This window comes from Wasmannia auropunctata, unplaced genomic scaffold (genome assembly GCF_000956235.1).
Source record: "Wasmannia auropunctata unplaced genomic scaffold, wasmannia.A_1.0 LD336083.1, whole genome shotgun sequence".
NCBI lineage: Eukaryota > Metazoa > Arthropoda > Insecta > Hymenoptera > Formicidae > Wasmannia > Wasmannia auropunctata.
The window spans coordinates 1,938,036-1,962,509 of NW_012026807.1; the positions used below are offsets into that span (position 1 = coordinate 1,938,036).

Sequence of the window (24,474 nt, forward strand, 5' to 3'; positions counted from 1 at the left end):
TTTACTGAGCAATAAAATAAAGAACAAAAAGTACATTCTTTGTCAAAAGTCTCCTATAGCAACAATAATATTGGATAATGCTTTTCTAGCATCGCTTTCCTTAAATACGCTTAAGATTTCCATTGCCTTTTGCGAGTGTTCTTTCACGAGCTCTTTAGTTAATCCAATGCCTGGACCAGCTGACACAATTTCAAGTACCTATATACATAAATTATTCAAATAATCATTTTTTTCAATAAATATGCGACAAGGGACAGCTATTAATTTTCGATCATGCACCAATTTTATCAAATATTAATTTTTTTTAAAACCTTCAAATAGTCGACGTTCTCAACAGATTCCAATCCTTTATCGAGTTCTATTAAAATTGATGGATCATGTTCAACATGAAACATAATTGGAGCAGCGCACAAATTATGCAAAATGTCCTTATCTTTATTAATGCATAAACCCAAGTCTAAGGAAGCCTGTAAAAATATGTTATTGCACAAGATATATTATCAGCATGTTACAAAATTATTGCAAAAGTAATACAAATTAAAGACATGTATATTTTAATGAAAATATATTACCTGCCAAGCTAAAGCTAAGTGTTTCCCAAACTCGTAACCCTTTTCCTCTATTTCTTTGTTATGACCAGCTATTTTTAATGTACATTGGCAACTTTTCCCGAGCAACGATCCAGCGCCATAAGTATTTAAAAGCGTCCATTCCTTTGATGCATAGTCTGTGCGATCCTCAGGTGGTATTGACGGTATAGGAAAATTTTGATTGTCCCTGCGTGCTACAAATTCTGCTTGACATAAATCTCTTACTGCCTCCGATATTAATAACGTAAGCTGAAAAATATCATTTTTTAATTATAAGTTTCTTAAATTTAAAAAATAATGTTCTTTTTTTCCTTGGTAATAACTTACAATTACAAACAGTATGTATACTCACATCCTGATTTTTGAGAGCTGCCATTTCAGTACAACTGTTGCTAAGCAAATAATCGCCACACAGCAATGCCATTTTATTGCCGAAAGTTATATTATTCAATTCCGTAGAGTCTAGAGATCCTGTATCTGTATTTAAGTTTACCAGTCCTCTATGTATCAAATTGCTAGTACGGATCATCTCCGTAATTTCCGCCAATGCTCTTTGACTAAATGTAGAAACACGTTTGTATATTTAGTATAAATCTTTTTTCTTCTTACATATACATATTTTATGCGAGCATTAAAAATTTTTATAGTATACCTATGTAATACGCCTGCAGCTTTATCCTCCTCTATTGGTTTTGCATTTAAGTGGCCAGCAGCCTTGGAGATTAACAGCAAGATGAGACCAAATGCTTGAGTGTTACGTCCATTATAAATAATGGTCCTATTGTAAAAAAAAGCGCAAATGATATTTTTGTTCTTAGAACTGCATTATTATGATAATTTACTTGGCTGTCTTCAATACGGGATGATTTGAGCCAACCAGCTTCCTCAAGTGCAACGCAATATTAGCAATCTCGTCGCTCAATAGCCATCTTAAACTTAAGAAGGATGTCGGATATCCGACGATCTTCTCTGCCTCGGACATAGTTTTATTCCAGTCTGTCTTTTGACTCACTGCTACCTTGTTTTCAGCTTGATTAACAAAACTAAAGTGGAGTCTATTTTGTGCGGAAATACAGACTGCTCTCTGAGTCTGAAAAGCCTTATGCGACTTCCACAGAAACGTAGTCACTGAACTGCTTCCTCTCCAAATTCTGAACACAGCTGTGTTTGCAGACATCGTCGTGCTTATTTTTTAAACTGCTGCAGATGATATTCTAGAAAAATGTAATTAATCAATTGATTAGAAAGATTCAAAATTGGCATGCAAGTATAGGAATTTTAATTTTATTGCTTTCTGTCTTTAAAAAAAAAATAGTTAATAAAAATTATTTTTCAAGATTTTTACGAAGTTGTAAACAGAAAAAAGGCTCTTCAATAACAATATTTAAAAAACAAATACTAAACAGATAAAAATGTATAAATTTACCAAACATAATGTAGTTGTATATGTCTCGAGGATTAACAGAAGAGGTATGTGAATAATTAAAACTTTCTCTTCTGACCTAACTTTCCAAAATTTCTCATGCAATCGTGTTGCCCATATTTTTATAAAGAAATACATTATCTCATGTTGAAAACTTGTATTAAAAGCTCTTAAAAATCCTTGCTAACCGAAATAAAATTGATGTAAAATTAATATTAATTAATAAAGTTTCCTTAAACAAATTTCTTGTGTCAACATAAAATTACAATAGTCCGCAAAATTTTTTAAAACGCGACTTTCTTGTCTTTAGAACCAAATTCGAGAAGAGAACTCAATCAACTTGTTTAAAAAAAAAGAGAGATTAAATTGAATCGCTTGCAATATTTGTAAGAGATGCAAAAAAAAATAGGTCAAACAATCTATCCACGTGTATGTAAATAAAAGTGGCATAAATAGGAAATGAGATTACGAAACAAATTTTTTCGTGGCATTCATCAGGGCACTTACCGATCTAGCTCGATGAATTAAATTATATAAAGTAAATATCGTGTGCACTTTGACAATTGTTCAAATCGTATGCGCAAGCCTGAAATGTCACAACCACACTCCGTTAGACGGCACCTAAGAGCATCGACCACGGAGTTACTGAAGACGGCCAATCTTATTGGAGTATTATCCGGAGAAAGTCAAATATTTGGACGATCCATTTGCACACCGAGATACTGCAGTTAAATACCATCAGCTCTGGACAAATCACAAATTTTCATGCCAGTCAAAGGGCTCGGAGGGCCCGAAGGTAATTGCAGAGATATCGATGTTATCGAATTTTTACATAAATTTGCGATTTATTTGAATAATACATTATTAAAATCACGATTTTTTATTAAATAAATGCTTTATAAATAAGTATAAATATTTATAATACTATAATATCGTATATATTGCCACAAAATTGCGTTTAAACGTAAAATTGAAGTAATGTATATACAATTGAAAAGATGGTGATTTACAAATTAAATATATACCTTTGAACCATGTAAACTTCTAGGCACCACATCCCGCATATATCTGCCAAGTTTATTCGATTACACTGATTAGTGATTACAGCATCTGGTGTCTGCAGCGTGCGCGAGATGGACATCATGTTTACCACGTGTTTCACGGCCGACTCGCGGAGGTTATGGTTATCACCGATTACATGATCGCCGCGATGTATGTGTTGCACATAAATCGGCTAGTGGCACTTATTTAGGTATATTTTCACGAGAAATAAGAAGGATTCGTAGAAAAGAGGAAGAACGAGAGAAAAAAAAAAGATGTTGAGCTTACTGTGCGGCCGCCTGCCGCGCGTAATGCCGCGCGACACGAAGCGGTGGAGCATGACAGCAAGAAATACGTACAGTAGCGGAGTCACGACACGATTGATATTGTCCAATAGATACTACATTGCCGGGCGTAATTCCATATTTCCTCCTCTCGGCGTCAGGGTAATACATTCCAACAATTCTCTACTTACAGACGTTGCATTATGCATTATGCTCTTGCATTCAGTTACCTATTATATTATTACATAAGCATGTATACATATGTATTCTGTGCATATTTACTTTAAATGTTATATATATATAAACAAAATTAAAAAACTCAAGATTGTCACGTAACAGAAATAGAAAAAAACAGGGCTAATGAAAGTTATAGTGCCATAAGTGAAGCGCAGATAGTCTCTTATTCTCCCTTAATTGTTGTATTAAAAGATCTTCATTCAAATACTTGATCGAAACATCCATGGATTAACAAGTATTTGAATAAATAATCTGTGCTTCCTTATGTCAATGAATTAACAAGTACTTGAATTAACAATCTGCGCTTCACTTACCACACTATAACTCTCTTGTTTTTTTCTATTTTTCTATTCATATATATTAATAATTTTATATATTTTATAATCGTACATTTATTTTACCTTTTTTCTTATCTATTTTGTTCTATGTTTTGTTTAGTATTTTATTATATTACATTTATTTACATTTATTTTACATTTTATTAGCTGTAAGACATTCAACAATAAATACAGATGCTGAGTTATCTCGCACAATATTGCCCTTGATTTTACGTACAAAGAAATTTTACGTTTTTTGAAATGTACATATAAAATACGATAATTATAATTGATTTGAAGATTTACTACAAGTAACTTGTTTGCGATAAAAGTTTTTGTTACTGCTACAGATGTAATAATCTGCGTGTTTGCAAATGGGGCGAACGTCGAGAAAACGCCGTCGGAAGAAGAGGCTTAGTTTCGTAGAGTTGAATGAGATCACTGACGAGTCTCTGATAGATTTAAAATCCTGGCTTCTAAGTAAAAACTGCGTGTCGATTCGTTACTTGACGCCAGAACACTTTCCGCTCACAGGCAGAGGCTTGAAAACATTGAAGCGCGTCGAACGTGACGAAGTACTGATTCGACTGCCGCTTCGAACGCTGTTAACGACAGACGTCTTGTCGCGCAGTGATGTCAAAACTTTATTCCTGCGTACCACCGATAGTTTCACCCCCCAGTGTATGCTCGCAACGTTTCTCGTGTACGAGACGCACTTGGGGACGGAGTCAAAGTGGTATCTTTATCTGAAGACGCTGCCGCGATCTTTCACGAATCCGGATTTCTGTTCCAACAAAGAGAAAGCAGCGTTGCCCGGCTTCATCTCGCATCCTTTACGTCAAGCCCACAAATTGCAAGCAGATTTTTCTGTGCTAGTAAAACGCCTGGATGTCGATAGAAGCCGTTGTCCTCATTGCAGCGTGCGAATGCAAAAGATAATAACGTTTGCGAGGTACAAATGGGCGTACTACGTTGTCAATACACGGGCGGTATATATAGACGCTGAGGTATGCAAGGAGGATGTATTTAACGTGAAACAGCCAAATAATTTGGCTCTCGCGCCGTTCTTGGATTTATTTAATCACGACGTAAACGCCGCCGTTAAAGTGTCCGTCGTCACGGATGACTGTCGGAATCAATTTTATCAGATTGCCACTTTAACGCCGTTTGACGAAGGGACACAGGTGTTCATCAATTACGGGGCGCACGACAGTCTCAAGTTGTACGTCGAGTATGGGTTTTTCATTCCGCGTAATCCACTAGATGAAATCCAGTTTGACGCGTTCGACGTGCAGAGGTGCTTCGACGTTTCGAGAAATAAATTAGACTTTATTACATTCAACAGCTTCCACAAAAGTATGTCGTTCACTCGCGACGGTCTGAATTATAATGCGACAGTGGCATTATTTGTATTGAGTACGAAGTTGGAGAAGGACCGTTGGAAGTTGAAGATATACGGCGAAACGTTCGATACAGACGAACGGTGTATAATTAATAAGCTAGGAATAAGTATCTTAAACTTGAAGAGAACGGAGTACGCGTCTGCGTTGAGTAAAATGAAGAATGTAAAACCGAAGAGTCCAAGCTTTTCAATCGCGATTAATCTCGTAGAGGAATATATTAATATCTTAGATGCTGCGTTTAATTCTATGGAGAAAATAGGAAAAACTGTATTACATTAAATACCTTAATAATCTGTACAGTATAACATAAAAATCTTGAGGAAATTATTCTACAGATATGTACACAAGTAAATTTCATTAAATGTAAGATATCTTGTTTACGAACTTTTTTTTACGAAACATTGTGATGGTAGAGTAATAAATAGTGATCAAAGTATTTCTCTAATTTTCATTTTTTACTTATTCATTGTACGCTATGTATATTTAACAATTTTTTGGAAATTGCAAAATATTTCTTAAAACGTAAATTTCTTCATGCACGTAATAATTCATCTCGATTTATCGTATTTATATATTTTGTCATTTAAAACGAAGATGATGTAATCAGGTTCTCACTTGGTTTTACATCTCAATTATTCTTTGAAAATCTTAATTAAACGAAGTATATGCGAATTTGTTACATGTTTATAAACATGTATATCATGATTGTCATATACGTTGATTATGTATAAAAATTAAATTGTTATTACATATTAGTGTTGCAGCGGCAATGTAATCGATCGTGCTCAGAAGAAGAAGAGCGTGCCGCAATCTAAATCCGTCGTGCCGCCAGTGAAATTCGTATCGGTTGTTACGGGATTAACCGGAGCAAAGCCTGGCCAGCAGAAAAGAAACTGCTTCCATCCAGGCGTCTCTAGCTTAGGCAGAGATGGCATTGATTCGGACGATAAATCGGTCACCAGCACGGACATGTTAAAGGGCATGCTAAGATACATTTGGCCAGAAGTACGTAATGTCGTATTATTTAATTAAATATCGCGTTATATAATAGTGATCAAAGTATTTCTCTAATTTTCATTTTTTACTTATCCATTTGTACGCGATACATATTTAATAATTTTTTGAAAATGCTAAATATTTCTCGAAACGTAAATTACTTCATGCGCGTAATAATTCATCTCAATTTAAATAGGATAATCATTCATCTCAATTTATCGTATTTATATAATTTGTCATTTAAAACGAAGGTGATGTGATCAGATTCTCACTTGGTTTTTACATCTCAATTATTCTTTGAAGATCTTAATTAGTCGAAATTTATGCGAATACATTTGTTACATGTTTATAATGCAATGTTATTTATTATATTTTTGTAGGACGATCCAGAAATACGAAAAAGAGTGAAAATAGCGGTGGGTCTACTTGTGGGAGCTAAGGTCGTAAACGTTCTTGTACCATTTATTTTCAAGTATGCGATAGACATTTTAAATGCCCATACCGCAGCGATGTCTGGCACCGCTGCGATGAATTTAGCAACCGCACCTGCCGCAGTCGCGACCGTGGCAACGTCGCTGCTTGTCGGATGTAAGGTCACCTTATGCCTTATGTTTTGGAATACATATCTTAACAATTTTAGTAGGAGAATTCTTGTAACGTACATGGTTAAATAATTCCAGAGTAATCTTCTTTGTAGATGGAATAGCACGGGCTGGAGCGGCCGGTTTCAGCGAGCTTAGAAACGCGGTGTTCGCGAAGGTCGCGCAGCACTCTATTCGCAAGATAGCGAAAAACGTTTTCGTGCATCTGCACAATCTCGACATGGCTTTTCACTTGAGCAGACAGACCGGTGCTCTATCAAAAGTAATATTTGGTATTTAGTAAACGTTTCTTTATTGTTCTTTATTATTTCTCCTAGTCAATATAAAATATTAAAAAAATTACATTCAAAAACGTTTGTTGTATTTTTTTTTTTTTTCAGACAATCGACCGTGGCAGCCGCGGTATTAATTTCGTTTTGAACGCCATGGTATTTAACATTGTACCAACAGTATTCGAACTGGCGTTAGTTAGTGCGATATTGGGGATAAAATGCGGACCAGAATACTCGGCCGTGGCGTTGGGTTGCGTGGGCGTTTATACCATATTCACGTTAAGTGTCACACAGTGGCGCACCAAATTCCGAATACGTATGAATCAAGCAGAAAACGAAGCGGGTAATAAAGCAATAGATTCGCTTATCAATTACGAAACAGTAAAGGTCAGTAGAACAGAAATTTCGTTTAAGTTTCTTTTTAAAAAGAAATATTGTGTTTATTAACACAATACTTCTTACGAAATATTGTGATGATAGAGTAATAAATAGTGATCAAAGTAATTTTCATCTTTTACTTATCCATTGTACGCGATATATATTTAATAATTTTTTGGAAATACTAAATATTTCTCGAAACGTAAAATTTCTTCCTGCACGTAATAATTCATCTCAATTTAAATAGGATAATCATTCATCTCAATTTATCGTATTTATATATTTTGTCCTGTAAAACGAAGTTATGTGATCAGATTCTCACTTGGTTTTACATATCAATTATTCTTTGAAGATCTTAATTAGATTTTAAAAAATATGCGTGTCTTCTTTGCCTTCAGTATTTCAACAACGAGAAATTCGAAGCGGAAAGATACGATCAATCTTTGAAGAAATATGAAACGTCATCCCTCAAGACCAGCACGAGCTTAGCGATGTTGAACTTCGGGCAGAATGCCATTTTCAGCGGTGCGCTAAGTCTCATTATGGTACTGGCAGCAAAAAATATCATAAATGGTAATTACTCTATCGTAATTGCTACTTTATTATCAGAGTATAAAATATTTTTAAGAAAATTAACGTACGTATCTTTATTTCTTTTATATATAGGCACTATGACCGTCGGTGATTTAGTGATGGTGAATGCCTTGTTGTTTCAACTCTCAGTTCCTTTAGGTTTTTTGGGCTCTGTCTATCGAGAAGTGAGACAAGCTTTTATCGACATGCAAACCATGTTTACTCTCATGACAACGGACACTGCAATCAAAGTAAAATTATTTTGATATCTGTAAAATAATCTATAATAGCTGTCTTTATACCTTGCAAATAATTAAGGTATTCTTCGGGTTTTTGTTAACAGTCGAAAGAAAACGCACTGAGATTTTACGTGACGGCGGATTCGTCGGAAATTCAATTTAGAAATGTAAATTTTCAATACGTTGAAGGAAAGTCTATTTTTAATAATGTATCATTTACTATACCGAGTGGCAAGAAGATTGCTATTGTTGGAGGCTCCGGTTGTGGGTAAGGTATTAGGTATATACAAATTGTTTAACACATACAGATTACTGATCGTATATTCATCAATGTTCAATATAATTGCTGATAATACGATTGCCTCATGCAACTTTTATCTTCTTAGCAAAACTACAATTGTGAGACTGCTGTATAGATTTTTCGAACCACAGAGTGGTGATATTTACATCAATGGTCACAACATTCGAGACGTCGATTTAGAGGACCTCAGGCAATGCATCTCAATTGTGCCACAGGTAAATTCGATATGTTTCGTCCTTTTTTTTTTCGTCCTGAAAACTAATTATTTTACGCGCAAATACCACTTTTCGTAATACGTCAAAAACAAAATATTATAGGATACGGTACTCTTTCACGAGAGTATATATTACAATCTGCACTATGGTAATTTGAGAAAATCGCGCGACGAAGTTTACGAAGCTGCGAGAATGGCGAATCTACACGACTCGATACTGAAGTGGCCGCAAGGATACGACACACCCGTGGGGGAACGCGGTTTGAAATTGAGTGGCGGAGAAAAACAAAGAGTTGCAATCGCCCGAGCAGTCTTGAAAGACAGTCCTATACTGATTTTTGACGAAGCTACCTCCTCATTGGACTCCATCACAGAACATGCAAGTTTCAGAAATACTACATACAGCCATGTTATTTAAATGTCTTTACATCACTTTAATTGATAAAATAATTTTTGCTTTACAGAATATACTTGATGCCCTACATAAGGCGACGGAAAAACGAACTTCAATCGTGATCGCACATCGTTTAATGACCGTTATGGATGCCGATGATATACTTGTGCTAGATCAGGGTAATTTAATCGAAAGGGGAACACACGAGTCATTGTTATCTATACCAAATTCCTTGTACAGCAAATTGTGGGAAACTCAGTATTTAGGCGCGAAGAGATCACAAGAAGAACAAGAGAAGAATCAAACTATACAATTTAATTGAAGATAGTATAATCTAGATAGAGATACTATTTATTATACAACACTGAATGAAAGTCTTAGTCTTTTTAAATAATTTTGTCTCAAATGTTGTTTTGTAATTAAGACTTGACAGAGTGAGATATGCAAAAGTAGATTCGTAAATATAAATGAAATGTCAGTGCTGTACATACAAATACAAGTATTAAAGATGGGCAACGATATCTGTTACAAATGTCAGTGTACATATATTAATATTAAAAAATAATAAACAAATGTTACGCTCTTGTAATCTTATTACAAATAGCCTTCTTTGTTGTGTGCATACATTTTCATGAGTATTTCAGCCAACGTAATATTAATAAAGTAATCTGTATTTGCTGTGTTATTAATAACAGATTACTTTTGGAATAATTTGTACATACCTAAGTGCCAAATATTTTCATTTGTAACAAATCTCAAAACTTATGAAAAAAATTTAACTTATATCACTTAAAATATGTTTTAAATGATAGAAGTTACAGTTTTACATTAAGTGTAAATAATGCGATACTCTTTGTCTCTATTATTATTATTATATTAATAATTATATAATTTCTACTTCGATTGAAAAATGTTATTAACTAATACATTCTCGTATAATATTAACAAATATTAGCAATATTAATATATTCATAAAATCATTTGCGAAATATGCTTAAGCAGAAAAAAGAAGCCAGTGAAATATATATTCAATGAATTTAATTTTTTATTTATTGTAATCCAATTTGGATTACAGTAAATAAATAATTAAAAATTTTTTAATGTCAAAGATGCTTTGGCCTTAAAATTTATTTCATTGAGCATCGAAAAGAATTTTTGAAAAGCATTGATTACTAATGCTTACACAGATGTTGCCTTGACAACCATTTGAAACAGTTATGGTCGCCGACTAGCCTGCAATGAGCGTTTGACAGTTTTCTGACAATTTGACACTATTAAGATGGATTGTACGCAATTACGACGCGTGTTGTAACGTACGCTGTGTATAAATATAAAATGCAAACTGAAGCCTCTATCTTACCAGTAGTACAACTTAATGTGCACAGAACAGTCGCTAGGTAAACTATAACTTTGAGAGTATCAATGTAAATCGTGACGTAATATTAGACAAAGAGATAAAGATACGTTATAATCATTAAGGTATCTCAATGCATATACAATTATGCATTTTAGATTAATTAAAAACTCATTTTATCTGTCTAACAAATCATGTATATTAAATGTACATATGTGTGTAAATTGCAGAAAAGCAAATCCTTCAAAAGACGCAACGCTGGAATCCAAAAAGCTGTCTTCTTGCAGAAATGCGTTACTTCCGAACAAAAAATGCTTAAATCCCTTGCCCGGTTTGTACAAAGAGTTTATTAAAGTACATGCTTGTTTGTGATATTTTATTATATTGTATATACCTACTCATATAGGTGCTCCATATAGAGGCGGCATGAAACCGCAATCGCTGTCGGATGAACCAAAGTCTGGTAATAAAAGTATGCTTGGGCAAAGAGTAATGTCAGCGAAAATGCTTCGTTTTAAACAGATGCAAAATCAATTAGCCGACGCACATTATCATCTCAATGTAAGTAAACGTAGGATATGTTGACGTGTATACTTGACACCGAGATTCTACGTTTAATGCGAAACCAATTTTAATTTTCCTTTGCAGGAGTTAGCGAACGAAAACAGATTATTAAAGGCGTTGCAGAAAAGACAGGACTCTGCATTGAGGCGTTACGAAGGGACAAATGCCGAGTTACCGAGACTTATAAATTCGCACCACGAAGAATTGAGAGTACTACAGGCAAAATATAAGAAATTGAAAAAATTACACAAAGACACGTGCAACCTGCTGAAAGAAAAAGAAACTGAACTTTATTCTGCAAATGTGAGTCTCTCAATTTGTGTATAATTTTAAAATATATATATTCATATAGTAAAATACAAATCTTTTATTTTTACTGTACATTTGTATGATTTTTCGAAAATTTTTCTTTGCAGTCGCAAAATAAGCATCTATTGCAACTTAGTAAAGATCGAAATCTCGAAGAGAGAGAAAAATTACAGTTACAAGTATCTGACATGAATTATAAAATGCAGCAGCAGCAGGAAACTATACAGGTAAATTTCAATTTCAAAAATTACATTTACACACAGACAACAGAAGTAAAGTAGACCGGATTTTATTGTGATAATTGTGGATTTAGCTAAAGTATCTTCTTGCAGTTATTACACAGAAAACTCGCCCTTGAAACTAAGAGCTTGAAGCATCAATTGCACATCGAGATTTCTAAGCACAAAGAGACGCAGAAAAACTTACAAGAGACAATAGAGAAATTGAAAAGTTTAGAATGTTTATTAGACAATAGGGAAAGGAGATTGTATTATAATGGCCAATTGCCAATTTATAGCAAAGAGAAACTGGGTAGCCATTCTCTTACAAATCTCAGAGATGTCAGGTACAGAAATCGCATCTTTTTGTCTAACAATGTATAAAATAAATTCCTTATATACATGTTTTATATTTTAGCATCTCTCCAACTAAGGCATCTAACAGAAGTAAAAAGAGTGAAAATGGTACGCCAAAAGATAATTTGGTGAGTCATGCAATTTGTGTGTTTAAGCATAAGTAGGCATTAACAAAGATTCTATAAATTTAATGTGATTGCAGCCGTCGCTTGATATAATGGAATCCAATGATGATGAAAAGATAACTCAGCCAAACAATGTTAATTACAATTCGGTAGATCAGCTAAAGTCAGAAACAATGGCGAATTTGCAACAGATACGGAAATTTCGTTTGCAAAGATCGTCATACATGCGTAAAAATGCTCATTCTATGGATGACTTGAGATTAAGGTCAAAAGATTCTGAAACGAGAGCGCGTGACGACGAAGGGGTCACATCGATAGATTATAAATCGACATTGGAGAAGGACGAGTTAATTAACGGCCAGGGTGAAAGTGGCAAACTAAGAAAATTATTTAGCAGAATAAAAAGTCAAAATGCACAAAAACTGCAAAGAGAACTACGGACTGAATTCGATTATTCATCTGACGATGGAGAAAGTGGGGACTTTAGTGAATATTACATTCAGTCCTATGATACCCCACAGAAATCTAGAGAATTATATGCGAGGTATGCATGTAACAAGAATATTTTTTCTAAGAAATCGTGTGAACTCTGGTGAAAACAATTCTCATAATATATATTTCATAATATTTTTAAGAATTTGTCATCTGAATTTTTTGAATCTTTTTGAATTTATGAAAATTTATGAAATAATACCTCAAACTTCTTCAGATTTTATACATTTTCTTCCGATATATATAGAATAAGAAATCTTATAGAATATTTCAGAATTCATATACATGAAGAATTAAAAAGAAAACGTAAACTTTCTCAACACTTCTGAAAAATGTCTAATTTGTAAAAAAAGAAATTTTTTTTTAATTGTAAATTTATATAGAAATTCTGAAAAATTATATAAAGATTGTAAGAAAAATTTTCACCAGGGAAATATAATTTAAACTCTTTACGCAGCATATTTTATGTTACAATTTCTGTAACAATTCCTTAATTTTATATTACAGCTCCTGTTGTATCTATTACAGATTGATTAACAGCACAGACGATACCTCTGACACTTTGGACGATATACTGAAAAAGACAGATTACAGCGAAGACGAAGAGGAAGAAGAGAACTTAAACACACGTCTAATGGAAGACTTGACGTTTCAAAAGCGCAAGTACAAGAGTAAAGCGAAAGTATTACATCATAAGAACGGCGATTTTTACGATAGCGGTTCTGACGTTGATTCCGAAGGGAAGATAAATATGAATGGAGATTTATCTATTGAATATAAAAGTAATGACCTGCAAACCAGTCTGCCTAAGTACGCTAAAGAGCAGTTTGAGAAATCTTTTAATGGTGTCGCTCATTCAGAATACAATACTTTGAACGTCACGGAACAGTCTGTTGGGAGATCAAAGAATGCGCAGCTACAGAGGGTATCTGATAACACTCCGGATGGCGTGAACACAGAAAATACAGAGATTTCTCAGCAATCTTCAAATAAAATGTGGCTGGACAAACGACCACTTTTGGAAAGTAACGGAACAGACAATTTTTCCACAGACGTCAAAAAGGAAAATCATACAAAAGAGGAAGAGACGAGATATTTAGAGGACAATTCGAGATATGTTGATACGCCACATGGCAAGATTCATCATGATACATCGGACAACGCAACGTATGAAGAAATGAAAAATGTGTCGATTACGGAAAGGAAGAAAATCGAGAAGGGCTCGCAACAAGCCTGCGAAAAGGAATCTACGACAAACCGTTTCGATGGAGGCGATCGGCATGATTTGGAAAAAGAATATCTTGGGCACAGAGCAGAGGAAACGTCCAGTGTGATGCATTGCGGTGATAAAGAAATATTAGATAAAAATGATGCCAATATAGAAACACAAAATAAATTGAACGCTACACCAGACGTTGATGTATCGTCCTGCAGTAATGTTCACGCGTCTCAGACTGAGCAGAGTAAAGGCGCGAAGGACGAGGTGACAGAGGTAAAGCCAGTAGGTGACAAGAGGAAGGTAATTAAATACAATAAAGATAAGCTGCTGGCTACAATGAAGGCCATTGACAACAATGAAAATATCGAGTTTCTGAGCCAAGGATTCAGAAATCACAACGTGAACAGAATGCAGATAATGGAGAATCTACATCGCGGCTTGCCAGCGCACTCAAAGCCGAAGCGCGATATTATTAGAGATATATTCGAAGACAATCCTATAGAAAGTAAAGTCAGAGGCACTTGTAGTAAATCCCATTAAAAAGCAATCGCAATAAGGATCATAATAAATAGCACAAAACTCGCTTATTTCGTCTCGCCTCTCTTATATTATATTGAGCTTTATGTGCGAACTTTCGTCAAGAAATGAAATATTTAAAGAAGAAATATATATTATACGTTATATTTTTTTTCTTGGTATATTGGAGTTTTTATCGTTTTTTTTTCGAGGATGCCATTGAATATTAGATATAATTTTTTCTCCGGAATAAATAACAAAGGAGATTTTATTTTATTTCTAAGTCTCTAATTCTCTATAATTAAAATAAACCTAAGCATACGTTATTTTTTAAATAAAAGAAATTTAAATAAATATAAAAAATTATAAAAAACTGAATTAGTTTGTTATATTGTCTTGATTATCTTATACAGAAATAGTAAAGATTTAGTTATCTGAATATATTCCGGTTGTATTGTAGCTAGTTTAATTATTAATTTTCAATTGCATTTTTTAAATATATATGTATTTTCAAAATAAAGCAATCATACATGAATTTTCAAATTAAAAAAAGGAAGAGAAACGGAGGAACGAAGAAAAAGTAAACAGCAGCCAAAAAGAGCAAAATAATAATTTTTATTTATAACTTATTTAGTTTATACGTATTTTTACTTTCTTGTCTCTCATTCTCTTCGAAGTTCGAATATAACGCGTGTTTATTTTTTAAATGCGTTGAAGTCCAAATAAAACAACGTTATCAACAGAAAGCGGAAAGGCCAGGAAAGGCCTTTTGCATGTTACCTCAAAAGGCTCAAAATGCCTTCGTGCACTAACGTCCCCTGAAAAAGTGGATGTAAACCACATATAGCAACATTCACTTTCCTGCACCACGGGTATACAATTTGTGGTTTGTGTCATATGTTATACTTGTATTCAAATTTTTAATTAAAAAAATATATATAATTAATTTATGTAATATAAAGTTTTGCGAGAAATAGAAAGAAAAAGAAAGAAGAATGTGGCATATATATGATTAGCACGGACACGAACCACGTTCTAATGCTATAATTTGATCGACAATGTTATAAGATAAACGTGGTACGTAGTTTCTTTTTTGAAAACGTGGACGTGAGGCGTTAGTGTACGGAGAAGATCGCCGGTCCCACCCAAAAAGCCGGCATGGCCTCTCTCACGCTTCTCTCTGCTGACGCTATCAATTCCAAACTCCAGAGTAGTGCAGATACGAGATATACAGAGACTTGATATTTCCAACAATTTGCAACAAATATAAAAATAAATCATCAAAAATGCATGAAAATTTAAATGATCTTAGTCTCTTAGGCACTTGTAGTGTTATTTTACTTTGATTTATATTCAGAGCTTCATATTCCTCGAGTATAAACAGTTTATATACATCACAAACAGTTGTTACAGTGGCTCGACGTCAATACGATCGTTCGCCGTCAATTATCAGCATGTCACGAACAGGAACGAAACTCGACGCAAAGAAAGTGGCAAGTGTCACACTATTTTGTACGAAATGTTTGTGTAACATCAATTCGCCGTTAGTGATTTGCCTGATACTTTTATATCTGTTTCGAAAGTAAGATTAGCATCGAACGAAGGTTATGTATCCTTTGTAGGATATATTGCATTCTAGTTTCAAAGATGACAACTCAAGAAACATGATCTTCAAGTTTATTTCGAGTAATTATAGAGTTAATTATCGCCGTTAGTAATTTGCCTAATATTTTCATATTCGTTTCGAGCTAGAGTAAGATTAATATCGAACGGAGGTTATGTATCGTTTTGTAGGATGCATCACACTTTTGCTTCAAAAAGACACAACTCGAAAAATGTGATCTTCAAGTTTATTCGAGTAGTTATAGACTTAATTATCGAGCTAGAGTTAATTTTTCGAGTTCGCTTTTTTGGAAAAATATTTTAAAATTTCTTATTCTATAATTTCTGAAAAAAACTTCAAAATTTAAAAAATTTTTATTTTTTCAAATCCTCATAAGTTTAATAATTCAGGTCTTTATAAGCTTAATAATTTAATGATATTCTTAAAAATATTATGAGATGTTATCAGAATTTTTTGAGCCGTCTTTTGGAGCAAGAATGCGATGTCTTTTAGGCTTTAATACTTAGGCTTTTAGTATTTTATAGGATATATTTTAACATTGGTACTGTCAAAGTTAAAAAATTGATTTGTAATTTTTTTATCAAAGTTACTTAAATTTACATAGTACGTTTTCTGAGATTTTTTTTTTTTTATTTCTTTTTCGATGATTGTATATGTATGAATAAACCTGAACAGTGAAATAAATCATAGAAATAAATATACATTAATACATCGATAGTTCAATTAATAAAGCTAGACATATATCTCCTCTTAATCTTATTGTTATTGATTGACAATCCCGTAAGAATCGATGATAATTACAGATGCATCAGAGTTGCAACGAGATCTACATTATTAAATTTAGATATAATCAATAGATAATTACAATTTCAATGCACATACATTTGTACCTTATTCGTATAAAAGTTGAAGTTACAACCAACATTGTTCTTTTATTTGTATTTACAGAGCTCTGAATTGTTTACTCTGACCTATGGCGCGCTCGTGGCCCAGTTGCTCCAGGACTATGAAAACGCGGAGGACGTTAATAAGCAGCTGGAGAGAATGGGATACAACATCGGGATACGACTGATAGAGGATTTCCTGGCGCGGACCGGCTCCGGCCGGTGCTACGATTTCAGAGACACGGCAGAGAAGATTCAGAGCGCCTTCAAGATATTCCTCGGCATCACGCCGTCGATCACAAACTGGAGCCCAGCCGGCGACGAGTTCTCGCTGTGCTTCGAGACAAATCCCCTAACGGAATTTGTGGAATTGCCGGATAATTATACTAACCTCAAGTATTGTAACATACTACCCGGCGTGCTCAGGGGAGCCTGCGAAATGGTGCAAATGGAGGTCGCCTGCTGGTTCGTGCAGGATCAGCTCAAGAACGACAATGTGACCGAATTGCGTGTGAAATTTGTCAAAAGACTAGAGGATGCGATACCAGCGGGCGAAGATTAAACGTGTCCATTACCTAATTATAAATATGTGCAAACGATATATCTGCGTTATATCGTGTATGTCGTTCTAAGTATCTTATACCTTTCTTAAGTATCTTTTAAGTTTAAGATATATTAACAGTTATGTTCATTTCTTACTGTTGTAGATTAATTTTAATCTCGATTCAACTTGTTTTTTATTCTTTTCTAATCCTTAAAATTAGGAAAAGATAAAGAAGTTAAATCGAGATTAAAGTTGATCTACATGATTGATGAGAGGTGGGCATTAGGCGTGTATTTACGTTGCTTGCATTCCGCAAACTTTGAAAAAGTAATATAAGATGAATTTCATTTTTATGTTGATGTCACAACGATATAGTGAGGCAATACATACCAAGTTGTTTAAAATTGTTTCCTGAGTTATTTCCCATCCTATTAGGATAAAAAATAATGACTCATGTGACTATTAGATTTTATTTTACCTTTTCATGTAAAAATACCAAAAATTCTTTTCCCCCTTTTTTTAGAATTTTTAAATGATAGACAACAGTCTAATAAAAATTCTTCATATAATTTTTCAGAACTTATAATGTAAATTTCAGAATTTCTGAATTTATACGCTCAAAAACTTTATCAAATTTCTCAGATTTTTTTATATGAATTGGAATACTTTTTAGAAATACTGAGAAAACTATATCTTTTCTAAAATTTTTCATAAATTCTGAAATATTTTAAAATTTCTTACTTTATAGTTTATAATTTTTAAAGATAACGTAAAAAATTTTAAAATGTTAATTTTTTTAGATCTTTTATAAATTTAATATGATATTCTTAAAAATATTATAAAATTGAGAATTTTTTTCATCAGAAAGATAATAATTTCCTCACAGTGTTGAGTGTGATAGAGCTAGTCGCGATCAGCTGTCCAGTATTGGTTAGGTTATGTACCTAGTTGAACTATCAAAATACAAGAAAATTTCCAGGATTAGATTTGTATATTTACTGCGATGTTTATGTTTCTTTTTTCTTTATTTCAATTTTATGTGAAGCATGATTTCGAGAAGCATACGTTGTGATCATAATATACGTCATTACAGTAACTGTTATTAAAATAACGATAATTATAGCTGAGCCATTAATACTGCATGCACTTTGGTAAGCATCTGTTATCTTTTTATAGCCTTTATACAATGTAATATTATGAGTTTTATTTTTATCTGACATTTTATAAGACATTCTCATCAATCAATTACAACGAAATCGATAATAATAATAATCCCTCAGATATTCGCTGCCTTTGTATCATGGAAGTGAGATGCAGGCATTGCTGCAAATCTCTTTTTAAGGGTGATTCTATCTTGTTTAATGCGCACCACGAGGTAAAGCAAGGGGCAACGGATGTAGGATGCCAGGCAGATGAATCAGATTGCTCGTACATGATTCCAGAGAATGTACCAGATATATTTATGGATGCCATCGATCAAGTATTATTTCCTTTTTTATGAAGACTTAAAACTCACTATCATATATTTGTATATTTATGAAATACGTATATTATGAAATCTAAATAATTATTTTTAAAGGGATCTTGGACCAAGGGAAAATTACATTGTCCGTACTGCAAGAGTCGCTTAGGATCTTTCAACTTTGTGAATGAATTTAAGTGTTGCTGTGACAAATATGTGAAGCCGCCCATAAGGATGGTTAACTCTAAAGTAGACATATTATATGAAAGTTTAAGATAATAAGTAAAAACGGAACTGTATTTCAGTACACATATTGTCTGTTTTGCGAATTAATGAATGAATATTCATTTACTTCTAGCTTTCTAACCAAAGAAGGAACTTGGTTTACATGTTTTCTAATCCACACACTCATGTACATCTCTTCCTACTTTTCGACCTTTGTAAAATCCAATCATTTACCTATCTATGTCATTATGCTTACATAGCCTTTTGTTTCTGAACATTTTTAAACTTTTTCTTTATCTCCCTTCGCACTTAATTCATTTTCCATCTGTTTTATATAGGTACCTCTATAAATAGTACTCATGAAATTGTGGAAAATATTTTTCTGTAGAAATCATGTTTCTTGTATGTAAATCATGTAATGACTTAGCTATTTCGAATAATATATAAATTTGTTATCACATTTATTCGTGATTGATAATATAATTTACTAGCCAAACTTTTTTTATCTTAATTTTTACTTAGATCTTTTTTTTTATTTATTCATATTTACATTATTTAGTTACATCTTACTCAACTTATGTATATCTTGTACCTATATATAGTGGCGAGGATGCGTCTGAGATCTTAATTTATGTAACATTTTTATATATTTTTATAGTAAAATGGTATTGCATGATATTAATTACAGACAACATTGTCAACTAGTGCTGCTATTTACTGTATGTACAGTGTAAAATACAGGATTTTTCTTTCGATTATGTACAAAACTTGGACATATTACATAGATTTGATGTACAATGTATATCAATGTGTAGCTATACTTAGGTGGAAGTTTTCATATTATAAATTAAATTACTAGTTTCTAATTTCAATTATCGCTTTGCGACATTAAATTTGTGATATTATTTATAACATTACTTTAAAGTGAATTCTCTTTAATTTCTCTGAATTTTTGTAACTTTTTGTATTATGATATATTTTGAGGAATTCGCTGACTTTTGTGATGATTACACCGTGCGACAGCATTTTTTATACATGAAAAAATCGTATGTTCGTAAAGACAAAATCTAGCATTTAGAGGTGCGTTTCAAAGATATCAAATGTTTGCGTTTTTTATGCATGTTTGAAATTTCTTTGTGAATATTAATGAAAAAAATGTAATAATTATTTAAATGAGACTGAAAAAAGGGAAAAATTTTCAACTAAGAAATTTTTTCACCATTTTGCTTTCCAATTCAGCAATTTGCAATTTGCAATTTGCTTTCAATCGCTGTAATTTCGTTTTCAAATTTAACTAATTTTACATAAAAATACATGATTTCCAGACAATCGCACAATTTTATCTTGTACCACGGCCGAAATGACTTATTCTAAACTTCAAATGTATATACATTTAAAAAATTTCAAATAAACTGATCTCGCGGAACGGTGTGCACCTCTATGCTAGATTTTGTCTTTATTTTCACAGATCTATTGATTATTTTAGTATGAAAAAAAATTTTGTTACACGGTGGTATAACTCATTCAAAATTAAGTAAATGTTACCTAAAATGTGCTCTAATAATATTAAACTTCAATGAATTTAGTCACAGAAAGCTTAGTCCAGCTAAGAATTATTATTAAAGGAATTAATCGCTTAATGTTTTAATAATATCAGGTGCCTTCTGCCCGTTCCTTTAATTTACACATGATAACTTTCTAGGATTCTTATAAACAATGATAATATTTATATATATTTAATATTAGAAAAATATCGTATATATGATATATTCTTTTATGATTTGTGAAAAAAATGTTTATAATAGGGTTTTCTAAGAGAGAAAATAAAATATATTTTTGCTATAACAAATGTAACAATTAGTTTAAGAAGTCACATTTTAGACAAGTAAATTCTATATTTTGTTTATATTTATAGTTTTGCACTATTTCAGATAACTCTTTTTTTCTTAAAACTGTTTTTGGTTTTTTATCAAATTTTTAAATGGTTTATCACAGTTTAAATTAAAAAAAAAAATAAAGTATTCGAAAAAAATATACATCAATTATGTGACTTAACCAAGTAAAAACAGAATATGAATAGGACCTTTACATAACGCAGTTTTATATTCAAGGCACATATGGTCCACTAAGCAACGTTATGTAAAACGGTTCAGCACTACGTATAAAAGTTAGTTGATCCATTCTTCATGATATCATTACGATGAAAAGAAGGTCATAAGACCGGGATACGATTAGTTAGTGCGATCGTTATACAAGAATATTGCTTTACATCGGGATACGGTCTTTCAACGTTAAAAAGAGAACGCGCTGCATAGTTCGATTTAATTAAATTATATGTAATTTTTGGATCAACCAACGTCAGAAACGCGTGAAAAGCAATCTCCTATTGGCATTGATATACAGTACATCCTTTCCTATAAGCTTTTTTTTTTTAATAACAGTCGACACATAGGGATATTACAGCCCAATGAAACTTAGACGCTACAACTGGAACATCTCGTCTTGCTGCTGCTCGAGTCTTTGTAAGGAAGTCTTTACTCTTCTTCCCTGCGTCATAACTACAGCAGTTGGAAAGTTATGCATATCACTAGAGGACACTGGTCTGACGGTGTCAGAGGAGGACGTCGAGTAGGTATTCGATGTGGTGGGAAATGAGTTTCGCAGTTTAGCAGACCCACGCCGTCGTTGTACGTAAGCGTCATTACCGTCAGTGCAGAATCTGTAAAAATTATTTATAAAAATACTGTTTAGAATTCAATGTTTTTTTCTTGATAATAACGCATCGCTTTTTGGGCTTGAGTTTATAAGAAATTTTTATTTTCCTGAAACTTGTCTTGAAAACTTGTCTTTCACACATGCTATTATTAGTTGCTTTCCATTTACATCAAAACTCAGATAATTCTCATTTGTGACATCATAACTTGGTTGAATGCACATTTATTTTCTGACAAGTGAAATTTAACTGAATTTTTATCTACAATCTGCACAAGCTCATGACCAGCTTTATTGAGTCTTGTTAACTCACGTTAAAAGTGAGGTATAAACCTACTGCTTTTATGCTAGATAATTTTTCACCAGAGTAAGCAAGTAATGACGTCATTATCTGAATATAAAATACTCACATAACTTTAGACTCAGTATCATTGTGTGAAAATGGAAAGCAACTATTAAATCATTTGTACTTTTCGTACAAAAGCATGTGCTCAAAAAAATATGTAAACTTCATCGAATGCATATAAGGCATAGAAAATAACTTACTCACTGTTCCCTTGAGCGCGTTTGACGTCTCTCTTAGCATTTGCTATTGAGGTATCCATCTTAGCTAAGAAATCATTAACTGAACTTTCGTCACCGATGGACGACGATACCGAAGAAGGACTAGATATCTGTGAAATACGACATATTTATTCATGATATGTTTGTAAGGCTATAATATCTATTAAGGTAAAGTGATGAATAAAATATTGAATTGCCGATGATCCCTTCCAACAAATATAAGGGCAACGGCCAAGGACGAGCAAATTAGGAAGGAAGAATGATAAAATATTAATTGAATGATAAATAATTTATCCTCTAATAATATCAAAAAGAAAAATATACGTTTCGACTGCACTTAGTTTCCATAAGCATGGTATAAAGTTAATAAAAAATTAGCAAATGTATACACACATAGTAAAGTCAAATTAAACAGGTTGCACGACAGTCAAGAATAAACAGAAAATTTTTTGCAAAAAACTAAACAAAATAACAAAGAATTGAGGTTAAGAAAAAGTAAAAAATACAAGAACGAAAAGAGACCGCATGTCCAAAGCTAGACAACATGACGTAGTAGTTCTTTCAAATTCTACTCACATTTGGAGGGACATCGTGCTCCTCAGAAGTTACCGATTCATCGTTACACGTAGAGGCGGGACTGTCCGCGCTAACAGGAATAAGCAAATGTTCCCGTAAAAATAAACTATCCGACGCCCACAATCTATTGATCCTTCTTATTTGTTCTGTCTGCAAAAGAAACGTCAATTTTACATTAAGCGCACAATACTCTTTTGCCTCGAGTCAAAGCGTTGCTCGAAAAACGTCACGTAGACGAGAGAGACGCGTGAACGGGGCCGTACCGTGACTCCATATTTAAGCGCTATTCCCTGGAGGGTGTCCGTAGGGCAGACCGTGTGCTTCACCAAGCTCTCGGTCCGCGTCATGTGCTTGGCCGTGCTCCCGTACTTCTTCAGGGCCCTCCCCGTGTCCCGAATACACCGGCGCTCCTCCATCTCTCTGGCGCCGTTCCGCTCCATCGTTTAGGCCACCGGGAGTCACTCAGGAGGGATCGGGCCGCACCATAACTCGCCGACGTACGTCTCTCGGGTTGCGCGTCTCCGGGCGATCCACTCGCACGGGTCTCACATAACCTGTCTGAGGATTTTACGGATTAGACGGGGACCTCCCGGCGGACGAGGCGGATTTCCGAGAGGCCTCGTCGAGAGACTCGCTTCGTCTCGCCGATCTCGTCTTCTCCCCCTCCCACCTCTATCTCCCCCGGCTTTTATCGCACGCAAACGGAGGAGCGGACAAGACGAGACCGCGGCGACGAGGATTTAACACCACTTACGAGGCGCGTGGAACAACAACAAATCGCTCGTGCAGCTGTGCGCCCAGCTCTCATGCCTGACGCGGCATGCACGCGGGTACGGGAAACTTGGTCATTTCTCTCTCGGGATCATCGATGGTTCCTCTACACTCCTCAAGGTTGATCTCGCGGATCGGATCACGGGGAATCACGGGATCGATCGCGCTACGGCTGATCGCGCGTTCAGCTGATTAGCACGATCGCGCCTATGGGAGAGCGCGCTTTCTTGTTTCTCTCTCTCTCTCTCTCTCTCTCTGTCTCTCAGGCGACAATAATCGCGATGCGTTTCTCTTCGCTGCATTCGCCGCTGGGAGATGACATTATCATTTAAACGAGATGGGAGAATGAAATGTCCCGAGGAGAAGGATGCGAGAACAATTCTGCAACACATTTACTCCGCGCCTCGTCTGTCAAAGAGCCGCTCGTAGGTGGGATTATCTTTTTTCCCCTCGTATTAAAGCCGGACGCGCCCCGTTTTCGAGATCACGTGCGATTGCATAAAGAAAAAATGAGGTGATCATATGACCGCGCGCGAAACTTTTCTCGCTCGAGACGCGCGATCGATCGCTCAGCTTTTCTCGCCGTGACGCGACCCCGTTTTGTTTACCGCGGCAGATGGAAAAGGGGAAAAATGGGTTTACTCGCCTGCGAGCGCGGGGGGAAGGAGGGGGACCTCCAGGGCGAGCTCAGACT

The 24,474-nt window shown here is 34.2% G+C and overlaps 6 protein-coding genes across 14 annotated transcripts; 4 read left to right on the plus strand and 2 right to left on the minus strand.

The window, feature by feature from the left end:
• Positions 1 to 6: 6 nt before the first annotated feature.
• LOC105448695 (decaprenyl-diphosphate synthase subunit 2-like) lies at positions 7 to 3,057 on the minus strand. The gene is made up of 8 exons (XM_011687412.1): positions 3,039 to 3,057; positions 2,521 to 2,757; positions 1,433 to 1,804; positions 1,243 to 1,368; positions 943 to 1,147; positions 573 to 839; positions 312 to 467; positions 7 to 198 (listed from the first exon to the last, which is right to left on the minus strand). The coding sequence occupies exons 3-8, from the start codon at positions 1,765 to 1,767 to the stop codon at positions 43 to 45; spliced, it is 1,245 nt and encodes a 414-aa protein (XP_011685714.1). The 5' UTR covers positions 1,768 to 1,804; positions 2,521 to 2,757; positions 3,039 to 3,057; the 3' UTR covers positions 7 to 42.
• An 86-nt stretch (positions 3,058 to 3,143) lies between these two features.
• LOC105448694 (ATP-binding cassette sub-family B member 7, mitochondrial-like) lies at positions 3,144 to 9,865 on the plus strand. 2 transcript variants are annotated; one of them, XM_011687410.1, is made up of 12 exons: positions 3,415 to 3,500; positions 4,243 to 4,899; positions 6,052 to 6,300; positions 6,672 to 6,879; positions 6,989 to 7,155; positions 7,274 to 7,552; positions 7,942 to 8,116; positions 8,210 to 8,367; positions 8,460 to 8,623; positions 8,742 to 8,871; positions 8,974 to 9,249; positions 9,335 to 9,865. In XM_011687410.1, exons 2-12 carry the CDS (start codon positions 4,267 to 4,269, stop codon positions 9,584 to 9,586), a joined length of 2,691 nt encoding a protein of 896 aa, XP_011685712.1. In that variant the 5' UTR covers positions 3,415 to 3,500; positions 4,243 to 4,266; the 3' UTR covers positions 9,587 to 9,865. The 2 variants fall into 2 exon arrangements, with proteins under 2 accessions (XP_011685713.1, XP_011685712.1); XM_011687411.1 differs by lacking the exon at positions 4,243 to 4,899 and having other exon boundaries at positions 3,144 to 3,500.
• Positions 9,866 to 10,354: 489 nt separating this feature from the next.
• On the plus strand, positions 10,355 to 14,489 carry LOC105448697 (lebercilin). Of its 4 annotated transcripts, none has more exons than XM_011687414.1 (9): positions 10,355 to 10,661; positions 10,849 to 10,949; positions 11,025 to 11,179; positions 11,267 to 11,485; positions 11,599 to 11,718; positions 11,824 to 12,056; positions 12,128 to 12,194; positions 12,269 to 12,735; positions 13,191 to 14,489. In XM_011687414.1, exons 1-9 carry the CDS (start codon positions 10,600 to 10,602, stop codon positions 14,440 to 14,442), a joined length of 2,676 nt encoding a protein of 891 aa, XP_011685716.1. In that variant the 5' UTR covers positions 10,355 to 10,599; the 3' UTR covers positions 14,443 to 14,489. The 4 variants fall into 4 exon arrangements, with proteins under 4 accessions (XP_011685716.1, XP_011685718.1, XP_011685719.1 ...); XM_011687416.1 differs by having other exon boundaries at positions 11,038 to 11,179; XM_011687417.1 differs by lacking the exon at positions 10,355 to 10,661 and adding an exon at positions 10,666 to 10,743 and having other exon boundaries at positions 11,038 to 11,179.
• Positions 14,490 to 15,016: 527 nt separating this feature from the next.
• Positions 15,017 to 17,874, plus strand: LOC105448698 (trafficking protein particle complex subunit 3). The gene is made up of 2 exons (XM_011687418.1): positions 15,017 to 15,911; positions 16,991 to 17,874. Exons 1-2 carry the CDS (start codon positions 15,873 to 15,875, stop codon positions 17,486 to 17,488), a joined length of 537 nt encoding a protein of 178 aa, XP_011685720.1. The 5' UTR covers positions 15,017 to 15,872; the 3' UTR covers positions 17,489 to 17,874.
• A 410-nt stretch (positions 17,875 to 18,284) lies between these two features.
• On the plus strand, positions 18,285 to 19,959 carry LOC105448699 (dual specificity protein phosphatase 12-like). Of its 3 annotated transcripts, none has more exons than XM_011687420.1 (3): positions 18,285 to 18,658; positions 18,751 to 18,950; positions 19,050 to 19,959. In XM_011687420.1, exons 2-3 carry the CDS (start codon positions 18,771 to 18,773, stop codon positions 19,209 to 19,211), a joined length of 342 nt encoding a protein of 113 aa, XP_011685722.1. In that variant the 5' UTR covers positions 18,285 to 18,658; positions 18,751 to 18,770; the 3' UTR covers positions 19,212 to 19,959. The 3 variants fall into 3 exon arrangements, with proteins under 3 accessions (XP_011685722.1, XP_011685723.1, XP_011685721.1); XM_011687421.1 differs by having other exon boundaries at positions 18,285 to 18,459; XM_011687419.1 differs by having other exon boundaries at positions 18,286 to 18,621.
• Positions 19,960 to 21,168: 1,209 nt separating this feature from the next.
• On the minus strand, positions 21,169 to 24,176 carry LOC105448700 (lysM and putative peptidoglycan-binding domain-containing protein 2). Of its 3 annotated transcripts, none has more exons than XM_011687423.1 (5): positions 23,764 to 24,172; positions 23,273 to 23,563; positions 23,010 to 23,159; positions 22,416 to 22,543; positions 21,169 to 21,876 (listed from the first exon to the last, which is right to left on the minus strand). In XM_011687423.1, exons 2-5 carry the CDS (start codon positions 23,447 to 23,449, stop codon positions 21,639 to 21,641), a joined length of 693 nt encoding a protein of 230 aa, XP_011685725.1. In that variant the 5' UTR covers positions 23,450 to 23,563; positions 23,764 to 24,172; the 3' UTR covers positions 21,169 to 21,638. The 3 variants fall into 3 exon arrangements, with proteins under 3 accessions (XP_011685725.1, XP_011685724.1, XP_011685726.1); XM_011687422.1 differs by having other exon boundaries at positions 23,273 to 23,567; XM_011687424.1 differs by having other exon boundaries at positions 21,626 to 21,876; positions 22,420 to 22,543; positions 23,273 to 23,567; positions 23,764 to 24,176.
• Positions 24,177 to 24,474: the final 298 nt, after the last annotated feature.

What these genes read in the sequence shown, in the direction of transcription:
- LOC105448694 (XM_011687410.1), top strand. Translation starts at nt 4,267, where the DNA reads ATGGGGCGAACGTCGAGAAAACGCCGTCGGAAGAAGAGGCTTAGTTTC. An exon ending in CAACGGACACTGCAATCAAA is followed by an intron (nt 8,368 to 8,459) that starts GTAAAATTATTT and finishes TTTTGTTAACAG; the next exon opens with TCGAAAGAAAACGCACTGAG. An exon ending in GTTGGAGGCTCCGGTTGTGG is followed by an intron (nt 8,624 to 8,741) that starts GTAAGGTATTAG and finishes TTATCTTCTTAG; the next exon opens with CAAAACTACAATTGTGAGAC.
- LOC105448695 (XM_011687412.1), bottom strand. Translation starts at nt 1,767, where the DNA reads ATGTCTGCAAACACAGCTGTGTTCAGAATTTGGAGAGGAAGCAGTTCA. An exon ending in CCCGTATTGAAGACAGCCAA is followed by an intron (nt 1,369 to 1,432) that starts GTAAATTATCAT and finishes TTTTTACAATAG; the next exon opens with GACCATTATTTATAATGGAC. An exon ending in AGAACGTCGACTATTTGAAG is followed by an intron (nt 199 to 311) that starts GTTTTAAAAAAA and finishes TTATGTATATAG; the next exon opens with GTACTTGAAATTGTGTCAGC.
- LOC105448698 (XM_011687418.1), top strand. Translation starts at nt 15,873, where the DNA reads ATGTCACGAACAGGAACGAAACTCGACGCAAAGAAAGTG. An exon ending in AACTCGACGCAAAGAAAGTG is followed by an intron (nt 15,912 to 16,990) that starts GCAAGTGTCACA and finishes TTGTATTTACAG; the next exon opens with AGCTCTGAATTGTTTACTCT.
- LOC105448697 (XM_011687414.1), top strand. Translation starts at nt 10,600, where the DNA reads ATGCAAACTGAAGCCTCTATCTTACCAGTAGTACAACTTAATGTGCAC. An exon ending in GTGCACAGAACAGTCGCTAG is followed by an intron (nt 10,662 to 10,848) that starts GTAAACTATAAC and finishes TGTAAATTGCAG; the next exon opens with AAAAGCAAATCCTTCAAAAG. An exon ending in TCTAGAGAATTATATGCGAG is followed by an intron (nt 12,736 to 13,190) that starts GTATGCATGTAA and finishes TTTATATTACAG; the next exon opens with CTCCTGTTGTATCTATTACA.
- LOC105448699 (XM_011687419.1), top strand. An exon ending in TTATGGATGCCATCGATCAA is followed by an intron (nt 18,951 to 19,049) that starts GTATTATTTCCT and finishes TTATTTTTAAAG; the next exon opens with GGATCTTGGACCAAGGGAAA.
- LOC105448700 (XM_011687423.1), bottom strand. Translation starts at nt 23,449, where the DNA reads ATGGAGCGGAACGGCGCCAGAGAGATGGAGGAGCGCCGGTGTATTCGG. An exon ending in CGCTTAAATATGGAGTCACG is followed by an intron (nt 23,160 to 23,272) that starts GTACGGCCCCGT and finishes TTTCTTTTGCAG; the next exon opens with ACAGAACAAATAAGAAGGAT. An exon ending in AGCACGATGTCCCTCCAAAT is followed by an intron (nt 22,544 to 23,009) that starts GTGAGTAGAATT and finishes CGTATTTCACAG; the next exon opens with ATATCTAGTCCTTCTTCGGT.